Source organism: Aphanomyces astaci (assembly GCF_000520075.1).
Source record: "Aphanomyces astaci strain APO3 unplaced genomic scaffold supercont1.14, whole genome shotgun sequence".
In the NCBI taxonomy this organism is placed as follows: Eukaryota; Oomycota; class Saprolegniomycetes; order Saprolegniales; family Verrucalvaceae; genus Aphanomyces; species Aphanomyces astaci.
In genome coordinates, this window is record NW_009798277.1 from 682,232 (window position 1) to 697,434 (window position 15,203).

At 51.5% G+C, this 15,203-nt stretch overlaps 12 protein-coding genes and 2 non-coding genes across 18 annotated transcripts; 6 read left to right on the top strand and 8 right to left on the bottom strand.

Moving 5' to 3' along the window:
- Positions 1-281: 281 nt before the first annotated feature.
- H257_07004 lies at positions 282-1,365 on the top strand. 2 transcript variants are annotated; one of them, XM_009832414.1, is made up of 4 exons: positions 282-432; positions 479-604; positions 662-873; positions 919-1,365. In XM_009832414.1, exons 1-4 carry the CDS (start codon positions 319-321, stop codon positions 1,157-1,159), a joined length of 693 nt encoding a protein of 230 aa, XP_009830716.1. In that variant the 5' UTR covers positions 282-318; the 3' UTR covers positions 1,160-1,365. The 2 variants fall into 2 exon arrangements, with proteins under 2 accessions (XP_009830716.1, XP_009830715.1); XM_009832413.1 differs by having other exon boundaries at positions 662-1,365.
- A 14-nt stretch (positions 1,366-1,379) lies between these two features.
- On the bottom strand, positions 1,380-2,514 carry H257_07005 (hypothetical protein). Of its 3 annotated transcripts, none has more exons than XM_009832415.1 (4): positions 2,225-2,514; positions 1,932-2,174; positions 1,622-1,868; positions 1,380-1,523 (listed from the first exon to the last, which is right to left on the bottom strand). In XM_009832415.1, the coding sequence occupies exons 1-4, from the start codon at positions 2,457-2,459 to the stop codon at positions 1,508-1,510; spliced, it is 741 nt and encodes a 246-aa protein (XP_009830717.1). In that variant the 5' UTR covers positions 2,460-2,514; the 3' UTR covers positions 1,380-1,507. The 3 variants fall into 3 exon arrangements, with proteins under 3 accessions (XP_009830717.1, XP_009830719.1, XP_009830718.1); XM_009832417.1 differs by having other exon boundaries at positions 1,583-1,868; XM_009832416.1 differs by having other exon boundaries at positions 1,380-1,868.
- Positions 2,515-3,624: 1,110 nt separating this feature from the next.
- On the bottom strand, positions 3,625-4,636 carry H257_07006 (hypothetical protein; the record flags this gene model as incomplete). Its single annotated transcript, XM_009832418.1, has 2 exons — positions 3,625-4,296; positions 4,361-4,636. 2 exons carry the CDS (start codon positions 4,634-4,636, stop codon positions 3,625-3,627), a joined length of 948 nt encoding a protein of 315 aa, XP_009830720.1.
- Positions 4,637-4,890: 254 nt separating this feature from the next.
- Positions 4,891-6,332, bottom strand: H257_07007 (hypothetical protein; the record flags this gene model as incomplete). The annotated part of the gene is made up of 5 exons (XM_009832419.1): positions 4,891-5,290; positions 5,359-5,495; positions 5,961-6,097; positions 6,146-6,189; positions 6,240-6,332. The coding sequence occupies 5 exons, from the start codon at positions 6,330-6,332 to the stop codon at positions 4,961-4,963; spliced, it is 741 nt and encodes a 246-aa protein (XP_009830721.1). The 3' UTR covers positions 4,891-4,960.
- A 474-nt stretch (positions 6,333-6,806) lies between these two features.
- H257_07008 (hypothetical protein) lies at positions 6,807-7,056 on the top strand (the record flags this gene model as incomplete). The annotated part of the gene is made up of 2 exons (XM_009832420.1): positions 6,807-6,948; positions 7,004-7,056. 2 exons carry the CDS (start codon positions 6,807-6,809, stop codon positions 7,054-7,056), a joined length of 195 nt encoding a protein of 64 aa, XP_009830722.1.
- Positions 7,057-7,365: 309 nt separating this feature from the next.
- Positions 7,366-7,438, top strand: H257_07009. The gene has a single exon. It is a non-coding gene; the product is annotated as a tRNA-Lys (tRNA).
- Positions 7,439-7,502: 64 nt separating this feature from the next.
- On the bottom strand, positions 7,503-8,265 carry H257_07010 (hypothetical protein). Its single transcript, XM_009832421.1, has one exon. The coding sequence runs from the start codon at positions 8,250-8,252 to the stop codon at positions 7,572-7,574; it is 681 nt and encodes a 226-aa protein (XP_009830723.1). The 5' UTR covers positions 8,253-8,265; the 3' UTR covers positions 7,503-7,571.
- A 91-nt stretch (positions 8,266-8,356) lies between these two features.
- On the bottom strand, positions 8,357-8,429 carry H257_07011. Its single transcript has one exon. It is a non-coding gene; the product is annotated as a tRNA-Lys (tRNA).
- An 89-nt stretch (positions 8,430-8,518) lies between these two features.
- H257_07012 (hypothetical protein) lies at positions 8,519-9,596 on the top strand. Its single transcript, XM_009832422.1, has one exon. It carries the CDS (start codon positions 8,561-8,563, stop codon positions 9,419-9,421), a length of 861 nt encoding a protein of 286 aa, XP_009830724.1. The 5' UTR covers positions 8,519-8,560; the 3' UTR covers positions 9,422-9,596.
- A 255-nt stretch (positions 9,597-9,851) lies between these two features.
- On the bottom strand, positions 9,852-10,582 carry H257_07013. 2 transcript variants are annotated; one of them, XM_009832423.1, is made up of 4 exons: positions 10,480-10,582; positions 10,317-10,426; positions 10,129-10,267; positions 9,852-10,053 (listed from the first exon to the last, which is right to left on the bottom strand). In XM_009832423.1, exons 1-4 carry the CDS (start codon positions 10,561-10,563, stop codon positions 9,886-9,888), a joined length of 501 nt encoding a protein of 166 aa, XP_009830725.1. In that variant the 5' UTR covers positions 10,564-10,582; the 3' UTR covers positions 9,852-9,885. The 2 variants fall into 2 exon arrangements, with proteins under 2 accessions (XP_009830725.1, XP_009830726.1); XM_009832424.1 differs by having other exon boundaries at positions 9,852-10,267.
- Positions 10,583-11,654: 1,072 nt separating this feature from the next.
- H257_07014 (prefoldin, alpha subunit) lies at positions 11,655-12,175 on the bottom strand. The gene has a single exon (XM_009832425.1). It carries the CDS (start codon positions 12,148-12,150, stop codon positions 11,701-11,703), a length of 450 nt encoding a protein of 149 aa, XP_009830727.1. The 5' UTR covers positions 12,151-12,175; the 3' UTR covers positions 11,655-11,700.
- Positions 12,176-12,272: 97 nt separating this feature from the next.
- H257_07015 (hypothetical protein) lies at positions 12,273-13,232 on the bottom strand. Its single transcript, XM_009832426.1, has one exon. It carries the CDS (start codon positions 13,187-13,189, stop codon positions 12,752-12,754), a length of 438 nt encoding a protein of 145 aa, XP_009830728.1. The 5' UTR covers positions 13,190-13,232; the 3' UTR covers positions 12,273-12,751.
- On the top strand, positions 12,274-13,242 carry H257_07016 (hypothetical protein). Its single transcript, XM_009832427.1, has one exon. The coding sequence runs from the start codon at positions 12,307-12,309 to the stop codon at positions 12,631-12,633; it is 327 nt and encodes a 108-aa protein (XP_009830729.1). The 5' UTR covers positions 12,274-12,306; the 3' UTR covers positions 12,634-13,242.
- A 187-nt stretch (positions 13,243-13,429) lies between these two features.
- Positions 13,430-14,859, top strand: H257_07017 (hypothetical protein). The gene is made up of 6 exons (XM_009832428.1): positions 13,430-13,710; positions 13,764-13,873; positions 13,927-13,987; positions 14,036-14,260; positions 14,405-14,515; positions 14,591-14,859. The coding sequence occupies exons 1-6, from the start codon at positions 13,459-13,461 to the stop codon at positions 14,780-14,782; spliced, it is 951 nt and encodes a 316-aa protein (XP_009830730.1). The 5' UTR covers positions 13,430-13,458; the 3' UTR covers positions 14,783-14,859.
- The last annotated feature ends 344 nt before the right edge of the window (positions 14,860-15,203 follow it).

Below are 15,203 nucleotides of genomic sequence, written 5' to 3' on the forward strand. Positions count from 1 at the left end.
AAACGGAGATGATGAACACAATGAACTTTGCATGAACAACTCAGATACTGTTCTGTGGCGATACTGTCTCCTTTGCATCACCCTTCGGGAACTCTTATTGAAGCATTCTTCTCACTGGTACTAGTACGGACTACCCCTTGGGCCGAAGAATCTCGACTTCCTCATGACGACTCGTATATGCAAATCTGCCACGTAATGTATAAAAAGTGTACGATTTGTGTCAAAATATACGTCAATTAGTTAATAGGTACTTCCACGTGGTATTTCGAAGTATATTTTGCGCGGGTTTGAACTTTGATTCGCCCTATCTTCAGCAGCATGGCGGTGTCGGCGTCGGGCCTCCAATGGTACATCAACGTGGAAGCATGGACCCCATCTCCAGACGAATGGAACTCTCTCCTCAAACGTCTCCCTTTGGACGAGCAACAAGCGGTACATTACATGCATGAATGCGACCGTGCGTCATGAGTCATCGTAGGTTATGCGGTATCGATTCCCAAAAGATCAGAAGTTTGCGCTCTGCAGTCGCCTGCTCCAACGCAAAGTCGTCACAGACACGTTCCACGTTCCGTTTGCTTCCGTTTCCATCGTCCGTAGCGACCACGTACGAGGGCACACCCTTCCTCCCATACATCTCGAACATCTCTTAGCGCTATCGTAGGGCAAGCCTTCATGGCCTGCATGTCCGATCCCCACGTGGAACTACAACGTGTCCCACCACGGAGCGATCTGTGCCATCGCATGCCAATCGGACCGACGCATTGGCATCGACGTGGTGCGCGTGGAGCTGCCGAGGGAGCCCGTGGTCGACTTCTTCGCTTGCTTTGACGCGCAATTTGGTCCTCGCGAATGGAAGTACATCCGCACTCCGAGGTACAATGACATGGAGAGGATCCGTCGGTTCTACATTCTCTGGAGCTTAAAGGAAGCGTACACGAAGGCGCTTGGGGTGGGTATTGTGATCGACCTCCAGCGCCAGGAGTTCGACATCACACACGACACGATCACGTTGTTCGTGGACAACCAGCACGCGCCTGCGTGGCACTTCCGCATTACTCCGCTGGACGACACGCATTACGTGTCGATCGCGGCAGAAGGGGCCATGGTGGAAGGTCTGTCCTGGACGAGCCTCGATCCGGCGTCGGCGTTCTCCATCTAGTACTTCGGGCCCATCATGACGATCTCAACAACGTCGAACGCGCTACATTCATGGAACAAGGCGTCAACCAACATGCGAGGAAGGAAATGTTCTACATTCCACGCTAGTAATACTAGTACACTGTTCGTAGTACTACTAGTAACTGCCATCGTTGTTGCCGCGAAGTCGATTTATTTAATATCCTATATATCCAGATAAATATGTAATATATATCAAAACATCGGAAAAAAGTCGACTATATTATATTTATTTCGCATCGCATCGCCCATTTCGTCCAATCGGGCAATATATACCAACAGCACAATGGGGGGCGGGCGACACAGCAAGCAGCACGCACACGATAGTCGATCATAAGAGGACACTTCTACAAGTCACAACCACATGAGACACATGGCGAGGACATCGCAAGCAAGGAACACGTACAAGCAAAAGACAAGACGATTCAGGAAGGTTGGTTAGTACATGGCTTGCGATCGAAAGTTCGGGTTCGACTTGATGTTGTTGATCAGCGTCTTGATTTGCTTGAGGTCGGGCTGGGGGAGGTCCGGGTTGACGTAGTTTTGCAGCAGCCACTGGTAGCAGTCGTTGGGGTTGGCGTTCTTGTTGTTCAGCAAGAACATCGTCACTTGGCTGCGGTAGGGGTTGGGCTTGCGGCCACGGCGCTCCGTGCCTTCGCCCTCGCCTGGCGCGCGCTTGATCTTGGGTTGACCTACAACAACAAACACATGAATATGGGTGTCCTAGTGTAGTGGACGTGGATGATCGAACGTACTCAAGTTGGTCAGCACGCGGTGGATCTCTTCTTCCGTTGGGAACGACGATTCGTCCAAGACGTTGGTCTTCAGCCACAGCAAGCATTGATTCGCATCCAACGCTTGCCCGAGCGAGAAGTAACGCGCGATTTCTTGGCGAAACACCTTCGAGATGCCACGGCGGCCGCGACGGGGGCCAGAGGGCGAGTTCGGGTTCTTTTGCAAGCCATGGCCCTTTTCAAGCAGCGAAAAGTCTCGGCGACCTAAATCACCCGTGAGACTCTAAATGCGATGAACAGACAAAGAAAAGTACCAGCAGCGTAGCTGTGGGGGGCAATGTTCACCGTGTACCCACACGATGCCAACGTCGAGTTCAAGTTGATGTTGGTAAAGCTGCCGCTGAGCAGCGCTCGGACGCATCGAAACTCAATGCTCTTCTCGGGGAGCTTTACCAGCACCTTGAAAAGGTTCTGGACGAGCATCTGCTCGCAGCATCGGGGACACTTGCGCTTCTTGCAGCTGCATGCGTTCATAACGGACCCGCTCATGTACAGTTGGCACTAGGTTTGAAAACGGAGAATGAATTCGCCGAGCAGTGTCGGGTTGAATCTGGCTCTGTGATTGGTTCAATGGGTGTCCAAGGTCGTCTACGATTGGTTGAATTCAAAACATTTAAACCCCCCTCCCATATTTTTTCGCATGGCCATACATTCGCCCAGTCAGTGGTGCATATTTTTATCACATTTTTTTAATCCCGTGATTCAAATCAATGGCAGGATTTATAATATTGCATAATACAATGCCAAGCGCGGCCAAACTTTTATTCCCACGTGCATTAAATTGCGTACTTTTATTCCAGATCTTTCGTGCCGTCGCCCTCGAAAAAAGAAGGCCAGTTTTTCTCTGTCGTCAGCGAGAATCTCGACGGTTTTACCTTGGCAAAAGTATGTAACATTGAACATTCGGATAAAAGTGGTTCCAGATTTCCCGGATAATAATATCCACGCCAGCCACCCAAACGCCATTAAAATGCAGCGCGGTCTTGACATGGCACTCAAATAATTATGCCGTCCCGCCGCCGAAATATTACCATGCGTGTCAACCACGACAATCCCACGACGTCCAGTTTCGTACTGTAGAAGCCATTGCTCCATGTTGGAGGCGCGCCATGCCTTCGCAGTACTCTCGTAGAAGTCACAGGGCGCCCCTTCCGACTCAGCAGCATGACAGTGCATCCCTCGCACGCTGAGGCGAACCATTCGTGGGCAGAGAATAGGACAGGAGTAGTGTTGAACAGTAGTAGTAAGCATTCTGTACTATGCAACTAGGGTGGCCATAACAAGCCTAAGTGTGTGTACTCACTCACTGCTACTTGACTCCATCTCATAACCCACCAACTACTGTCACATCCGAGTGGCTTGCATATCGTAGTTACGTCGTCAAGAATCACCGCCAAAGTGTGTACATATTGGTAGCCAACGTACAGTAACTTTTAGCTGGCATGGCCAAGTCAGTGAAAGCTCACACTTCAGGTCGCTTCTCCAGACCTACAGTAAGGCGAAAAACGTGCAGCAACCGGTTTGGAAGTCTCAGTCAAGTGCTTGTGATGGCCCCGAATCGCGCACTGAACAATTGATTGGAGCGCTTCATTAGACTGTTCATGAGGGATTTTGATGTGATGATGTGTATTACCAGGAACTTATACAGACAAAGCTACGCGTGGTGGGTAGATCGGGAGAGGGTTTCACCCGGGATCGAGATCCAAGTAACGTTAATCGAATAGTGGGGCCTTTTGGCTGGGGGGGATGGGGTTGCACTGGGGTCCGGACAGGGAGGTATAGGAGGCTCGATCATGGGCGCTAGCTTGGACAAAAAGTCTGCCGCCTGATTTCCTTCCCGTGGCCTATGTCGCCGGGAGCACTTCAGCTGAGCCGCGAGTAAGCGGGCCTGGAGATACGTAGACCGAAGCCCAGGATGATGTACGCGGTACACCCCGATCATCTGTCGAACCAACAGTTGGCTGTCGCCATAGATGGTAAGATGAATGTAACCTTGGGTCCGCGCTAACGTTAGACCACGGACCAGGCCATCGTACTCAGCTTGGTTGTTGGTCGTAGCCATCGGGAGATAGTGTGCATCGTAGTCGCATAGCAGAGGGAATTCTCGGGCCAGAACCAAGGCCCCTGATCCACCGCACGCCCGGTCCAAACGGGCCGCGCCATCAAAGAAGACCATCCCCTCCATGTGCAATGGGGTCGGGCCGCGCGGTGGAGAGAACGGTGCTGCTAAAAAGCGGCGGCACTGGAGGATCAGGGTTTGGTAGAGTTCACCGGAGAGGTGGTGCCGGCGGCGTGTGCGGTAACTCGCCAGGGCCTCAAATTGGGCCTGAAGGAATATGGGAAAGTCCCTAGCGGGGGTGATGCGTGCAAGTTGTCGTGATGTGCAGCACAGTGGTCATTCCAGAGGTGTCGGAGGGAGAGCGCGCGGATGAGCTGCCAAGCTTGGTGTCCAAGGTGGTCCTGCGCCATGCCATGGGTGGCCCAATTGTTGGATCGCGAGAGCCATTGAGCGGGTGGGAGCTGGGCTCCTTGGAGAATAGAGTCAGGATATTCGGCTGGGGAAGGGGTTGCGATTGGGACGAACCAGAGCCCGAGGATGTGTGCCCAGTGAAGTTGTGCCCGAGGGCACAGTATTGTCGATGGCTTACACTCAACATCAATACCATACCAGCGAGACTGGTTGATCTGTGAGCAAGGAGATGCGTTCGCAAGACTTGACGGGACTTTTGTTACTATGACGCTTGGCCACATTGCATCAGACTCTAGCCTTACCACACTCCATGCGCTGGTGCTTATTGTACGTAGTTGGCAACGTAGCGTTGTTGTTAAGCTAGGACATGAACGTTTGATCTGGCGCGCAAAGCATGGTTCAACCTTTGTGCATCATCTAGTTTCGGGCATGATATGAAAAAACGCTCAATGGAGGTGGGGGGTGATGCTCTATGGGGATTTATTTTGTGTGGGGATTGTCTCCTATTGAAACAAACTGTCTAGTCAAACGACAGCTGCCGCTTTCGCCGTCCAAGTTTGGCAAAGTACGGCGTTGCAGACTCGTCTTGCTTGGATTGCTCGAGAACTTTCGCTGCTTCTCGCTCAAGCTCGCGCTTCGTCGGTCGAAGTGGCTTGACGGTTTTGTGTGACGAGAACACAAGCTTGCGCTTGATTTCGCTGCCAGTGCATGTGAACACAAGCCGTCGCTTGATCGGAGGCACAACCAGGCAAGGATCCGACTTTTCCATGTTCCACAAGATGTGTTCTAGGAGGCTTGGCGTCGACGAGTCTGTCTTGTCCTGCATGTCCAGTCGGCTTCGGTTGACGTCCTACGCAGCAGTATGCACACATGTGAAAACGAGGGGATAATGCACAGCATTGGCATGGACGTACGTACCAGCATGTTGATGGTCTGGGAGTGTTTAATGATACAGACGGGGCTCTGTGGATTGCACGCGAGTCGGAAGAGTGCGCGGAAGGACTTGCGCGCGCCGAGGTCAAATGTGTCAATGTTGCACTCTCGCGTTTTCAAAACTTCAAAATCAAGTTTATTCGGATGATGTCCGGTTGAACATTTTGACGGTTTCGAATTTCAAACGTTAGTTGATTTCGTTGACACCCCAATCACCGTCAAGTACCGAGTTGAGTTAGTTCGTATCTCGCGGCCACACTTATATTCTCATTGTGACTACTAGTATGGTGGTCGACGGCAGGATTATTGCAATCGTGAACCCAAGGGACGGCAGGGTACTAGTACTGTCCTGATGCGATGGGCAACTATCTCTTCTAACGTTACTGTTATAGGCATCCTCAAACAACTTGTCAACATGATTTTGCATTATATGCTTTTGAATACTTCTGGCTAGTCAAGTATTTGGCAATAGTATGCACACACAATGGTGGGGTCTCTGTCGATAGCGACCAGTACGAAGGCAAGGACTCAACAACGCTGCCTTGGGCGACTGTAACCTTTCACAGCAACGACGTCTACTTCGTGACCTTCGTTAGCGACAGGGTCCAAACCTATGGCGTTTGTTTGGGCTGCCATGAACGTTTCCACCCCTTGAACGCGCGACAGCACCCTCAGTAAAATCAGCGCCTTGAGCGTTTTGCCCCACCAAAACCCACTGAGCCCCCTATCGCAAACCAGTCGCAACATATACATGTAACTCAACGGTACGTACAATCCCCGAGATGCGACGATGTTGGCGATCAAGTTCAAGTCTGCCTTTGTCAAAGCATTCATGGCTGCTGTAAGAAAATAAACACCAAAAGTACACAGCTCACGAACAAGGCACGGCTGGACGTGCCCCACGCCACACACAGCGCCGCCGAGCGGGACACGACAATCTTCAGCCCCAGACGAAGCATGCGCTAGCCATTTTCAGGGTTGCCCTGGCCCAAATAACGTGCCATGCAAACTACGACGCGGTCGGAAATCCAAACACACACAAATTGACGGCGCCAAACAGCCTCAATAATAAGATGGCTTGATTGGCTTCGACCGTTGGAGCGCAAAAATCCATAGAACGACCCGGCCAGCGTCCAAAGCCCTAATCGACCACATACGAGACCCCCTTAACAGCGCAAGGGCAAAAAACTTCCGCAGTCGGTCAGCATGGACGCACTCCAGCTCCCCTCCAATACTGAACGTGGTAGCCCATCCCCGCCAAGAAGCAACGTCGAGTTGGCAGAATCAATCTGTCCGGTGAATCTGGAGTTTGGGTTACTTAGCGAGCATGCTTGTGCAAATCTCGATGTGTCAATTGGTACGTCAAGTGATGACAATTGTGTACGGACGCTGCGATCCAAGGCCACGTTAGCACCAAACAATTGGCGTGGGCCATGGGGTTCATGGAGGTGACTTCGGCGTTTGTTCAATTGTCCAAGCCATCAGCCAGCGTGCAGCCAAGCGCACGGCGCCTCGTGGGCATGTGGCTTCAATCCGCCATCGTTTTCGGTGTCGTGGCTGGGGTTCCCGTCATGGGTCGGTACCAATTCGTGGGCCAATTGCTTGCCTTACTTAACCTTGGACGATTCAGAAACTGTCGAGTTTGGCACGAGTGATGGCGTGGGGGCACTCCTTCCCCAGTAGATTTACGGTTTTTTTAACACGTCCTTCTCCTCGCAAGGTGTGATCATGCCCGCTGTGCGCTGTCGTTACGATGGCCCTCACCACCAAGCGTTTATATACGGTGCGTCTTGGACACAATGGCATTGGATTCTTCCGCTCCCCCCCTCGCAACTGTCACAAGCACGGTGCTTTAGTGAATTATAACGTCCTCTACATGATCGTGTGGGTGTTCCAACATCGCCGCCATTGAATTGCCCGCCCTAGAAGTTTTTGCAAAATTACCATCATGTCATCTTACAAGTTTTCTGCGTTCGAAAGCCTGTCAGAGCATCCCGTTTAGCTCAGTTGGTAGAGCGCAGGACTTTTAATCCTGTGGTCGCGGGTTCGAGCCCCGCAGTGGGAGTCAATTTTTGTAAACAGTACGCTGAGAGATGTCCCAGCTACAACATCAATGAGTAATCTATGAACTGCAAGTTTTTAAAGGAGCGGTGGATTCATATACTAGTACTAAGTAACGTCTGTACACGTTGTATGCACTAAGGGGCATCACACCAGTCGGCGGGGAATTGCATGTAGCTGAGTGTGTCCACGGTGGCAATGTCGTACGCTGGCAACTCTATTGCGTGTTGAAAGCAAGGACCGTTCAACACCATGGTGTGGTACTCGCCGTTTTCGCCACAAATGTCGATGTTCTTGTCGTCCTGTGTGACCAGGCGCAGCGCCGCCACGGAGGTTTCGTTGATGGGTTGGCCGAGCCAGTTTGCCACGGGCTCGAACGGGGCCGTCTTGACACAAGAAAACACAACGTATAGTTGTCGATGTAATAGTGTCGCCAGGAGTTCGTCTCGTGAACGCTGCCAGAGCGGAAACACGCTGGTCATGCCGACGGCTTTGCATCGTTCTTGAACGAAGTTGGTGGTGGAGGACCCAATGAAGTCGATGTCGCCTGTGACGATGCACGTAACACCCAGCTCGTTGTGGAGATCTCGGAAGTGCTGCTCGTAGCTGTCGGCGTACGGCGCAACTACCGTTTTGATCAGGTGCGGTTTGCCCACCGCGGCCGCCTGGCGTTGCATGAGTGGCAGCGGGTGCGCTTTGAAACTCGGATTCTCGGGAGCGAATGTCACTAGGTATTGCACATCGAAGCCTTGGTCCATAGCGTCCATCATCGCCATGACAGAGTCCTTGCCGCCAGTCCATAGTACTGCCGCGACCATCGTCGTGGTTTGCTTGGTGTTTGGGAAATGATGCACTGATCGCAATAAAAACCACAAACCACAGTAAAAGCGCCTAATTTTCACTAAAATTCACGAAAAAGTGACTCCCACTGCGGGGCTCGAACCCGCGACCACAGGATTAAAAGTCCTGCGCTCTACCAACTGAGCTAAACGGGACGCACAATTTCATATAACGTTAAAACAATTAATCATACTTACAGTTAATCTAAACATTTGATGAAAAGCATGGAAAACACTACAGTAACGTTAACGTTGCCCGCAGCTTCGACAATTTCGATTTGGGATCCATGGCGGCATCGAGTCAGGTCCTTGTCCTCGGCGCGGCAGGTGTCGGCAAGGAAGGGCTGGTCGAGGCCGTTGTGAGGCAAGTCGATGCTTCTAAAGGGATCTCGTGGACCAAGGGTGCGTCGTCATTCCGTGCTCATCCAGCGACGATCTCGACCAAGTACTACACGGCCGCAGTGGAATTCCATGTGCACTCTCAGCCGTTCAGTGGCGACTGGACGGCGTATGAAGCGTGTCTCCTCGTGTGGAATGCAAACGACAAGTCGTCATGGAGTCATGTCCAGAACGCAGTCGAAGGCATGGGCGAGCATTCGTTTGATGTTCTCATGGCCGTGGCATGCGGGTCCAACATCGCCATCAACATGGAAAACGCGACGGACTGGTGCCTTGAGCGTGGCGTGGAGCATGTGGCAGTAGATTTGGCGTCGAGTGAACCTGCTGCTTCGTCGAGTGACGATCTCGCATCGAAGGACGGAACGACTGGCATGGCGCGCATTGTTGAAGCATTGGAGTGCACGATGTGGAAGTCCATGGAAATGAAGCACGGCCATGCGGCTTCGGCCGCCATCTCGTCCGACGCCCTCGCTTCTTCCGAGCCGGATCCTTCCCCTCCTGAACTTCCATCCTCCAATGCCGCTCCCCCATCCGTCTCGAGCACCGCCATCCCAACATCCTCGGCGCAGCCCAGCGCGAATACAAACAACAACAACGGCGTCGAAGAGTTTGAGACTTTGTTGCACGAAGTACAAGCAATTCGATCGCAAATGCAAGGCGTGTCTGACGACCAGAGAAGGGCACGGGCCGCGGAAATGGCCATGAAGCTATGGGAAATGATGGGCAACGACGACAGCGACTCGGACTAGTAACGACTAATAAGCCACAAAGCAGGACCATACTACTGTATGAATCCTCTCGCAATGGCTGCTATGTTGCGAATTTGGGGGTGCCATGCATTGCTGTACAGTACCAATACAGTAGTTAGTGCCTGCCACCTTGGAGTTATGCAGTGCTGTAACGTTATTATTGTATACAAACTGTACAAGTACGTACTAGTAGTACATACTTCGAAGTACTAGTATGCTGCTGTTCGCCGAGACAACAACTAACTGCCTTGTACACTTTACCGTCAAGAAACGTATTAACAGTAAGGCAGAAGACACGCAGTAAGTTGCGTTGTACAGTTTTCATCAAGTAGGTACATAGTGGTGCTGCATGCGACACTGTTGGGGGGTAACTCGTGTCTACAGTAAGTATACCGTATACTAATAAGTATGCGAATAAGATATGCACTTGGTTGTTTCTCACGTGGTATTTTGTATTATGGTGGTCATGTCGTTTGACGTGGTTGGATAGAGGGGCAGAGGGCACACCGTTGGCAACATTGGGAGCACACAGGTCCGATTTGACTTTGCGGAATCACGATCAAATCTGCCGTCACTTTGGTCGACTTCATGTCGAGCACGTCACGGAGACACTTGGATGACGTGTCTTCGGTCTAAACAACCCCCAATTGGCATCACGATATGGATATGGCGTACGAATGAAGAAGACGTGTGGACATGCATGGTACACGGATGATGGTCGGCGTCGGGTCGTCTTCATGCTGGTAGTACCCAAGCCAATACGTTTGCAATGTGTGCATTGGCCACTGATGCGGGTTTCGAGCTTCGGTCATTTGAAACAGCGCTTCCTGGAACATGGGGTTCCGCCTAAGGACATTCCGTCTCAGATGGGGGTGCCCATACAGAAATACGTCACCGAATCAGGCCATTCTCTTCCTTGAGCTCTATCCGCGGCCGCACTGACTCGAACGTCAAGTCTTCGTCGTCTTCGAGGACGATCATCCCAATGGCAGAACTCAGGCCACCCTACATGCATTCTTCATCATGGGCGAAGAGTATGTCTGTAGCTGTAGCGATACCGCGGCGCTGCCCACCAAGTACGAGTGCTCCACGGTTGGATCGATGGAGAACGTAAACACCCGCACCTTGATGCGGACGACCATAGCGCAACATGTACGAAAATAGTAGCCGTTTCAGATTTCCGTTTTTTTTCAATCCTGTCAAAGGACGCCACAATCTTTTGCTGGCTGTCCAACTTGTCACAGTGTGTGTGTCAGTGGTACAGTACTATGAACCTCGTATATGCACCACCAAGCGTTTTGGACCTAGCGCATAAGTTAGTCGAAGGAAGGAAGGGTACTGTAGTGTAGGCTGCTGATACTAGTAGGCCAGAACACTACGTCGCACAAAGGAGGACTATCCTCTCAAGAGCGGGTGATGGCGCCCTGCAACAAGTACATCACTTGACAGCGGGCAATGTCGACATAGTATGGCCAGACGGACCACATGGAAAATCACTTTGCTCATCAACGCATACATATGATGCTGCGTCATGTTGTTGCTACCACCGCCGCCCAAGCCCTCGACCGCGGTTCGAATGGTACCACAAATGTAATCTCCAAGCGTGTGCCCCCCTCTCCGAGCGAGACTGCCGCGGCGTGTCCAGGTCGAGGCCAAGCCGTGGAATAGCTTCACCAAAGTCAACAGTCCAAGTGGGTCGACCCTCCAGCGCCAGCTAAGCGCGACCAGGAGCTGACGGCCCTACGCCTGTATGGCTCTTCAGCCCACGACCAAGTGGAACTCGTCCCCAAAATTCGAACCTGAGGCCCAAGTAAGTTGTTGTCGTGCAACCCCACATCCAGCGACGCTTGGTAGCGCCACGACCCCAGGCGGTCGCTCCACCTCATACAGTCATGCGTGGAATGGGAGCTCAAACATCAACTCCGAGGCCCGTCTTGGACTGTTGGTCGATGCCAGCATCCTCGTGACGACCCACTTGCTGTCGGAACAGAGGCGCCACTTTAGGGACAAATGTGACAAACTACTGAAGTACTATTTTAACCAATATCCCTGTATTAGTATTCCATGTGGGCATTTCGCCACAGTCGGAACTCATATACGATGTACGATTTGGGCATGCCTTTGGGGCCACAATCTTCTTGCTGGACCTGTAGAACCATGTCACAGATGCGCTCCCAATCGCGCTTTGGATACGGTACATAATCCTGTCAACTCGAGTAGGGGGATTGGGGGCTGCCATTTTCTGAATCAATTGGTCATATTATTTACACACAAATCTATTACTTTCCCTGTTGCTCTGCCAATCGCATCTTGAGTTGCATGACTTGGATCACAGCTTCCAAGTTGGTGCGCTTGTTTTCCAACACGTCCTTGAGGGACTCGGTGTTTTGCTGCAGGAACGCCACCTTGCGGTCCATGAACCCCTTGGCTTCCTCCACGTTCTTCTCCACAAAGTAGCCCGTGCCGACGTCCACGAGCACGGTCTCCACGTTGGTCAGCTTCCCAGGGACGTACATCGACGCTGTCAACGGCACGAGCACTCGCTTGCCGAGGTTGGCCGGCTGCAGCGACTGCAGCGCGACCTTCGAGTCGGAGAAACGGGTCTGCGCTTCTCGGAGGCCTGTGAACGAGGACGTTAGTTGCTGCAGCTCCTGCTCGAACTGTGTCTTGAGGTTGTTCAGCTGCTCCAACGTCAAGTCCATGAGGCTCACTTCATTTTGGGCCGACATGGTTGCTTGCTATCCACGTCTTTCAGAGAATGCCAGGTATCCGGATGACATTTCCCGATAAAACGGTATATTTCGGATAATACCATCCGGTATCCGGATAATCGTCACCAAGTCTCGTTTGAGGACACAGCTCATCCACATCGAAGCAAGTCCAACATGGAAGCGCCGCAAGAAGGGCAAGAGTTCTTCTCCGTGGAGAATGTTCAGAAAAACGAAGGTGTAGTCGAGTTCGCGCAGACAGCCATGTGCGTGGTCGCCGGCAGCATGGCCGGCGTGATCGGCCTGACTGCGTTCCATGGGTTTGTGTTCATGGTGGTGCTATACGTGTTCACGTCCGTGGCGCTGCTGGCCAAGATGAAGTTCGACGTCGAGACGTATTTCAACATGAAGTGGTACTCGTTCCTGTTCTACGGCATCGGTGGCCATTTCGTGTCGTTCGTCTTGTTTTGGACGCTGGGGTACGGCATGGTCCATATTTACTAGGGCGCGCCTGCGACGACCGACCGTATAACGATAGCACGACAAGAAAGGATTTATACTATGATGGCAACATCCACGTTGTTTCGTCGAGTTCAATGCACGTCTTTCTGAGGTTTCTGCATTACGAGGATGTGGTCACGGAAGCTATGCCGCTGGTGCGCCACGCGTCAATAGCACCTTGCGCTTTGTCGAACTTGACCAAAATGTAGTCAGTGTCGTACGTGGAAACGGCAAACACAGGAATGGCCGCCGCCGCGAGCGGGGCTGTCAGCGACGACAAGATGCCAGTCAAGGCAAAGTCGAGCGGGCCTTCGACTTTGAACGTTGTCCATCCCGCCTCAGTCGACGTGGCGGCAACAGGCAACAATGCGTCTTCAGATACAACCAGCGAGATTTCATCAGCTGACAGCGAGAGGGAGGTCAATGGCAAGTTTGATGCGAGCACCGCGGCGAGTTGGCCGATGAGGGCGGCATCTTCGACAGAATCGGCAGCACGGGAAAATCGATGCACGGCCAAACGTGGCAGAACGGTATACGTCAGGCGCAGTGCCAAAGCCATCCAGTTCTTCGTACAGTTGTGTAGACAAGTGTGGCTAGTCAAGTTTGGTGTGGCATGTCAAGTTTGCGTTCGTGTCGATTTGTACGGTTATTGATTTTGGTATCCGGAACTTTTCGCCATCCTATCCGGAACGTTCACGAAGTCGACTAGATTTCGCAGTTGAAATGGATTATCAGTGCGTAAACTCGAAATAGTTTCGTCAACATGGTGCAGATTACCGAATACTAGGTGCGTTTTGAGGCCACTTGAAACGTTGCCACCATCATCGCATGCAGCAAGGCGCGTGTCGACGCAGCCGACGGTTGCTATCGTCGTATGTCCCCGCACACGGAAAGCCCCGGACGTTGGAACTTCAACTTCTCCAGGAACTGCTGGCCAAGTCAAAGAAGGTCGTGGTGCTAACTGGAGCTGGCATCTCCACGGAGAGTGGGATCCCAGACTACCGGTCGGAAGGGGTTGGCTTGTACGCGCGGGCGAACCACCGTCCGATCCAGCACATGGACTTTATGACGAGCGCTGCGGTAGATACAATGCCACCCAAGGAGTCTGTCCATGACAAGTCTTGGCTACGTAGACGCGTCAACGGTACTGGGCGCGCAACTTTATGGCTCGGGATAAATGGCGCGCAGTGCAGCCCAACGCCAACCACAGGGTCTTGTCTCAGTGGCAAAACTCTGGACTCTGGTAGTACAATAATTCTATTCAGGTTTCATTGGGCTCACCACAACCATGCACAGGGATGTGACACTAGTGACTCAGAACGTCGACCGACTGCATACGAAAGCCGGGAGTAGAGATGTATGCGATATCGTTGACCATCGTTTTAAAGACGAGATGCATACATAGGTGATCGAGTTGCACGGGTCGTCCGAGGAAGTGCGGTGCATGCAGCCCGGCTGTGCGGCGCCACCCATCGACCGCGACACGTTCCAGAGCATTTTGTCCAATTTAAACCCCATTTACCAAGACTTGGTGTTTCAATATATCAACACCCAACACGAAAACGAATTCAACAACGACCATACCAACGAGAACCGCATGCGGCCCGACGCCGACATGTTCTTGTCACCTGTACGTTTATGTTGATATGTAAATATATATACATTTATATTATATATATATACGCTATCGATGTTGTGTTGCTGTATCTTTGTTGTTTTTAGATATATATATATATATTGATGAAGGATATTGATTTATTGATTATATGCATAGGAATTGGAACGAGCGTTCGACGTGGCCGTGTGTCCATATTGCGGCCACGCCATGTACAAGCCCAACATTGTGTTTTTCGGCGACAGCGTCCCCACGCCCAAGGTCGACATGGTACCTCTATAATATATATATATATATATATATAAACATACTATATTTTGGTTGCAGACTCATAAGTTCCATTAGATCTACGACGCTGTGAAACAAAGCGACGCGATGCTGGTCCTGGGGTCGTCTCTGCATGTGTTTTCAGGCTACCGCTTCGCCCGACGCGCGGCCGAGTGGAAAGTGCCGCTGGCGATTGTTAACATCGGACCCACCCGAGCCGACCCCATCGCCACGCTCAAGCTAGATGCCAAGTGCAGCACTGTGTGCTGACCCACCTCATTCCACCAACTAACATGTACATATAAGTGCCATCTTGGCAATATATCGATAATGTTGTGGCTGTCCTGCATGCGACCACAGTGATGTACAAAGCAGGCAATATAAAGTGTAAACTATCGATTTTAAATCGTACGGGAGCCTAGTTGATCACGTTTAAATCTATTACTTCGAAGTATACGGGAGCATACTATTAGAGTACAACTTTTCATTATAGACACTACATACTAGTAGTATACTAGTACAATCTATTATTTTCATACTAACCGGTACAATTATGGCTTCTTGATGTGGTACTACGTACTAAAGTACTTGTACAAGTAATACACTATTGTCACTTCGATTCGAAATTTCGACTGTGAATGGAATGAGTAAAAGTCGACAGACAATCGATCGACCAATCATAACGTAGAAT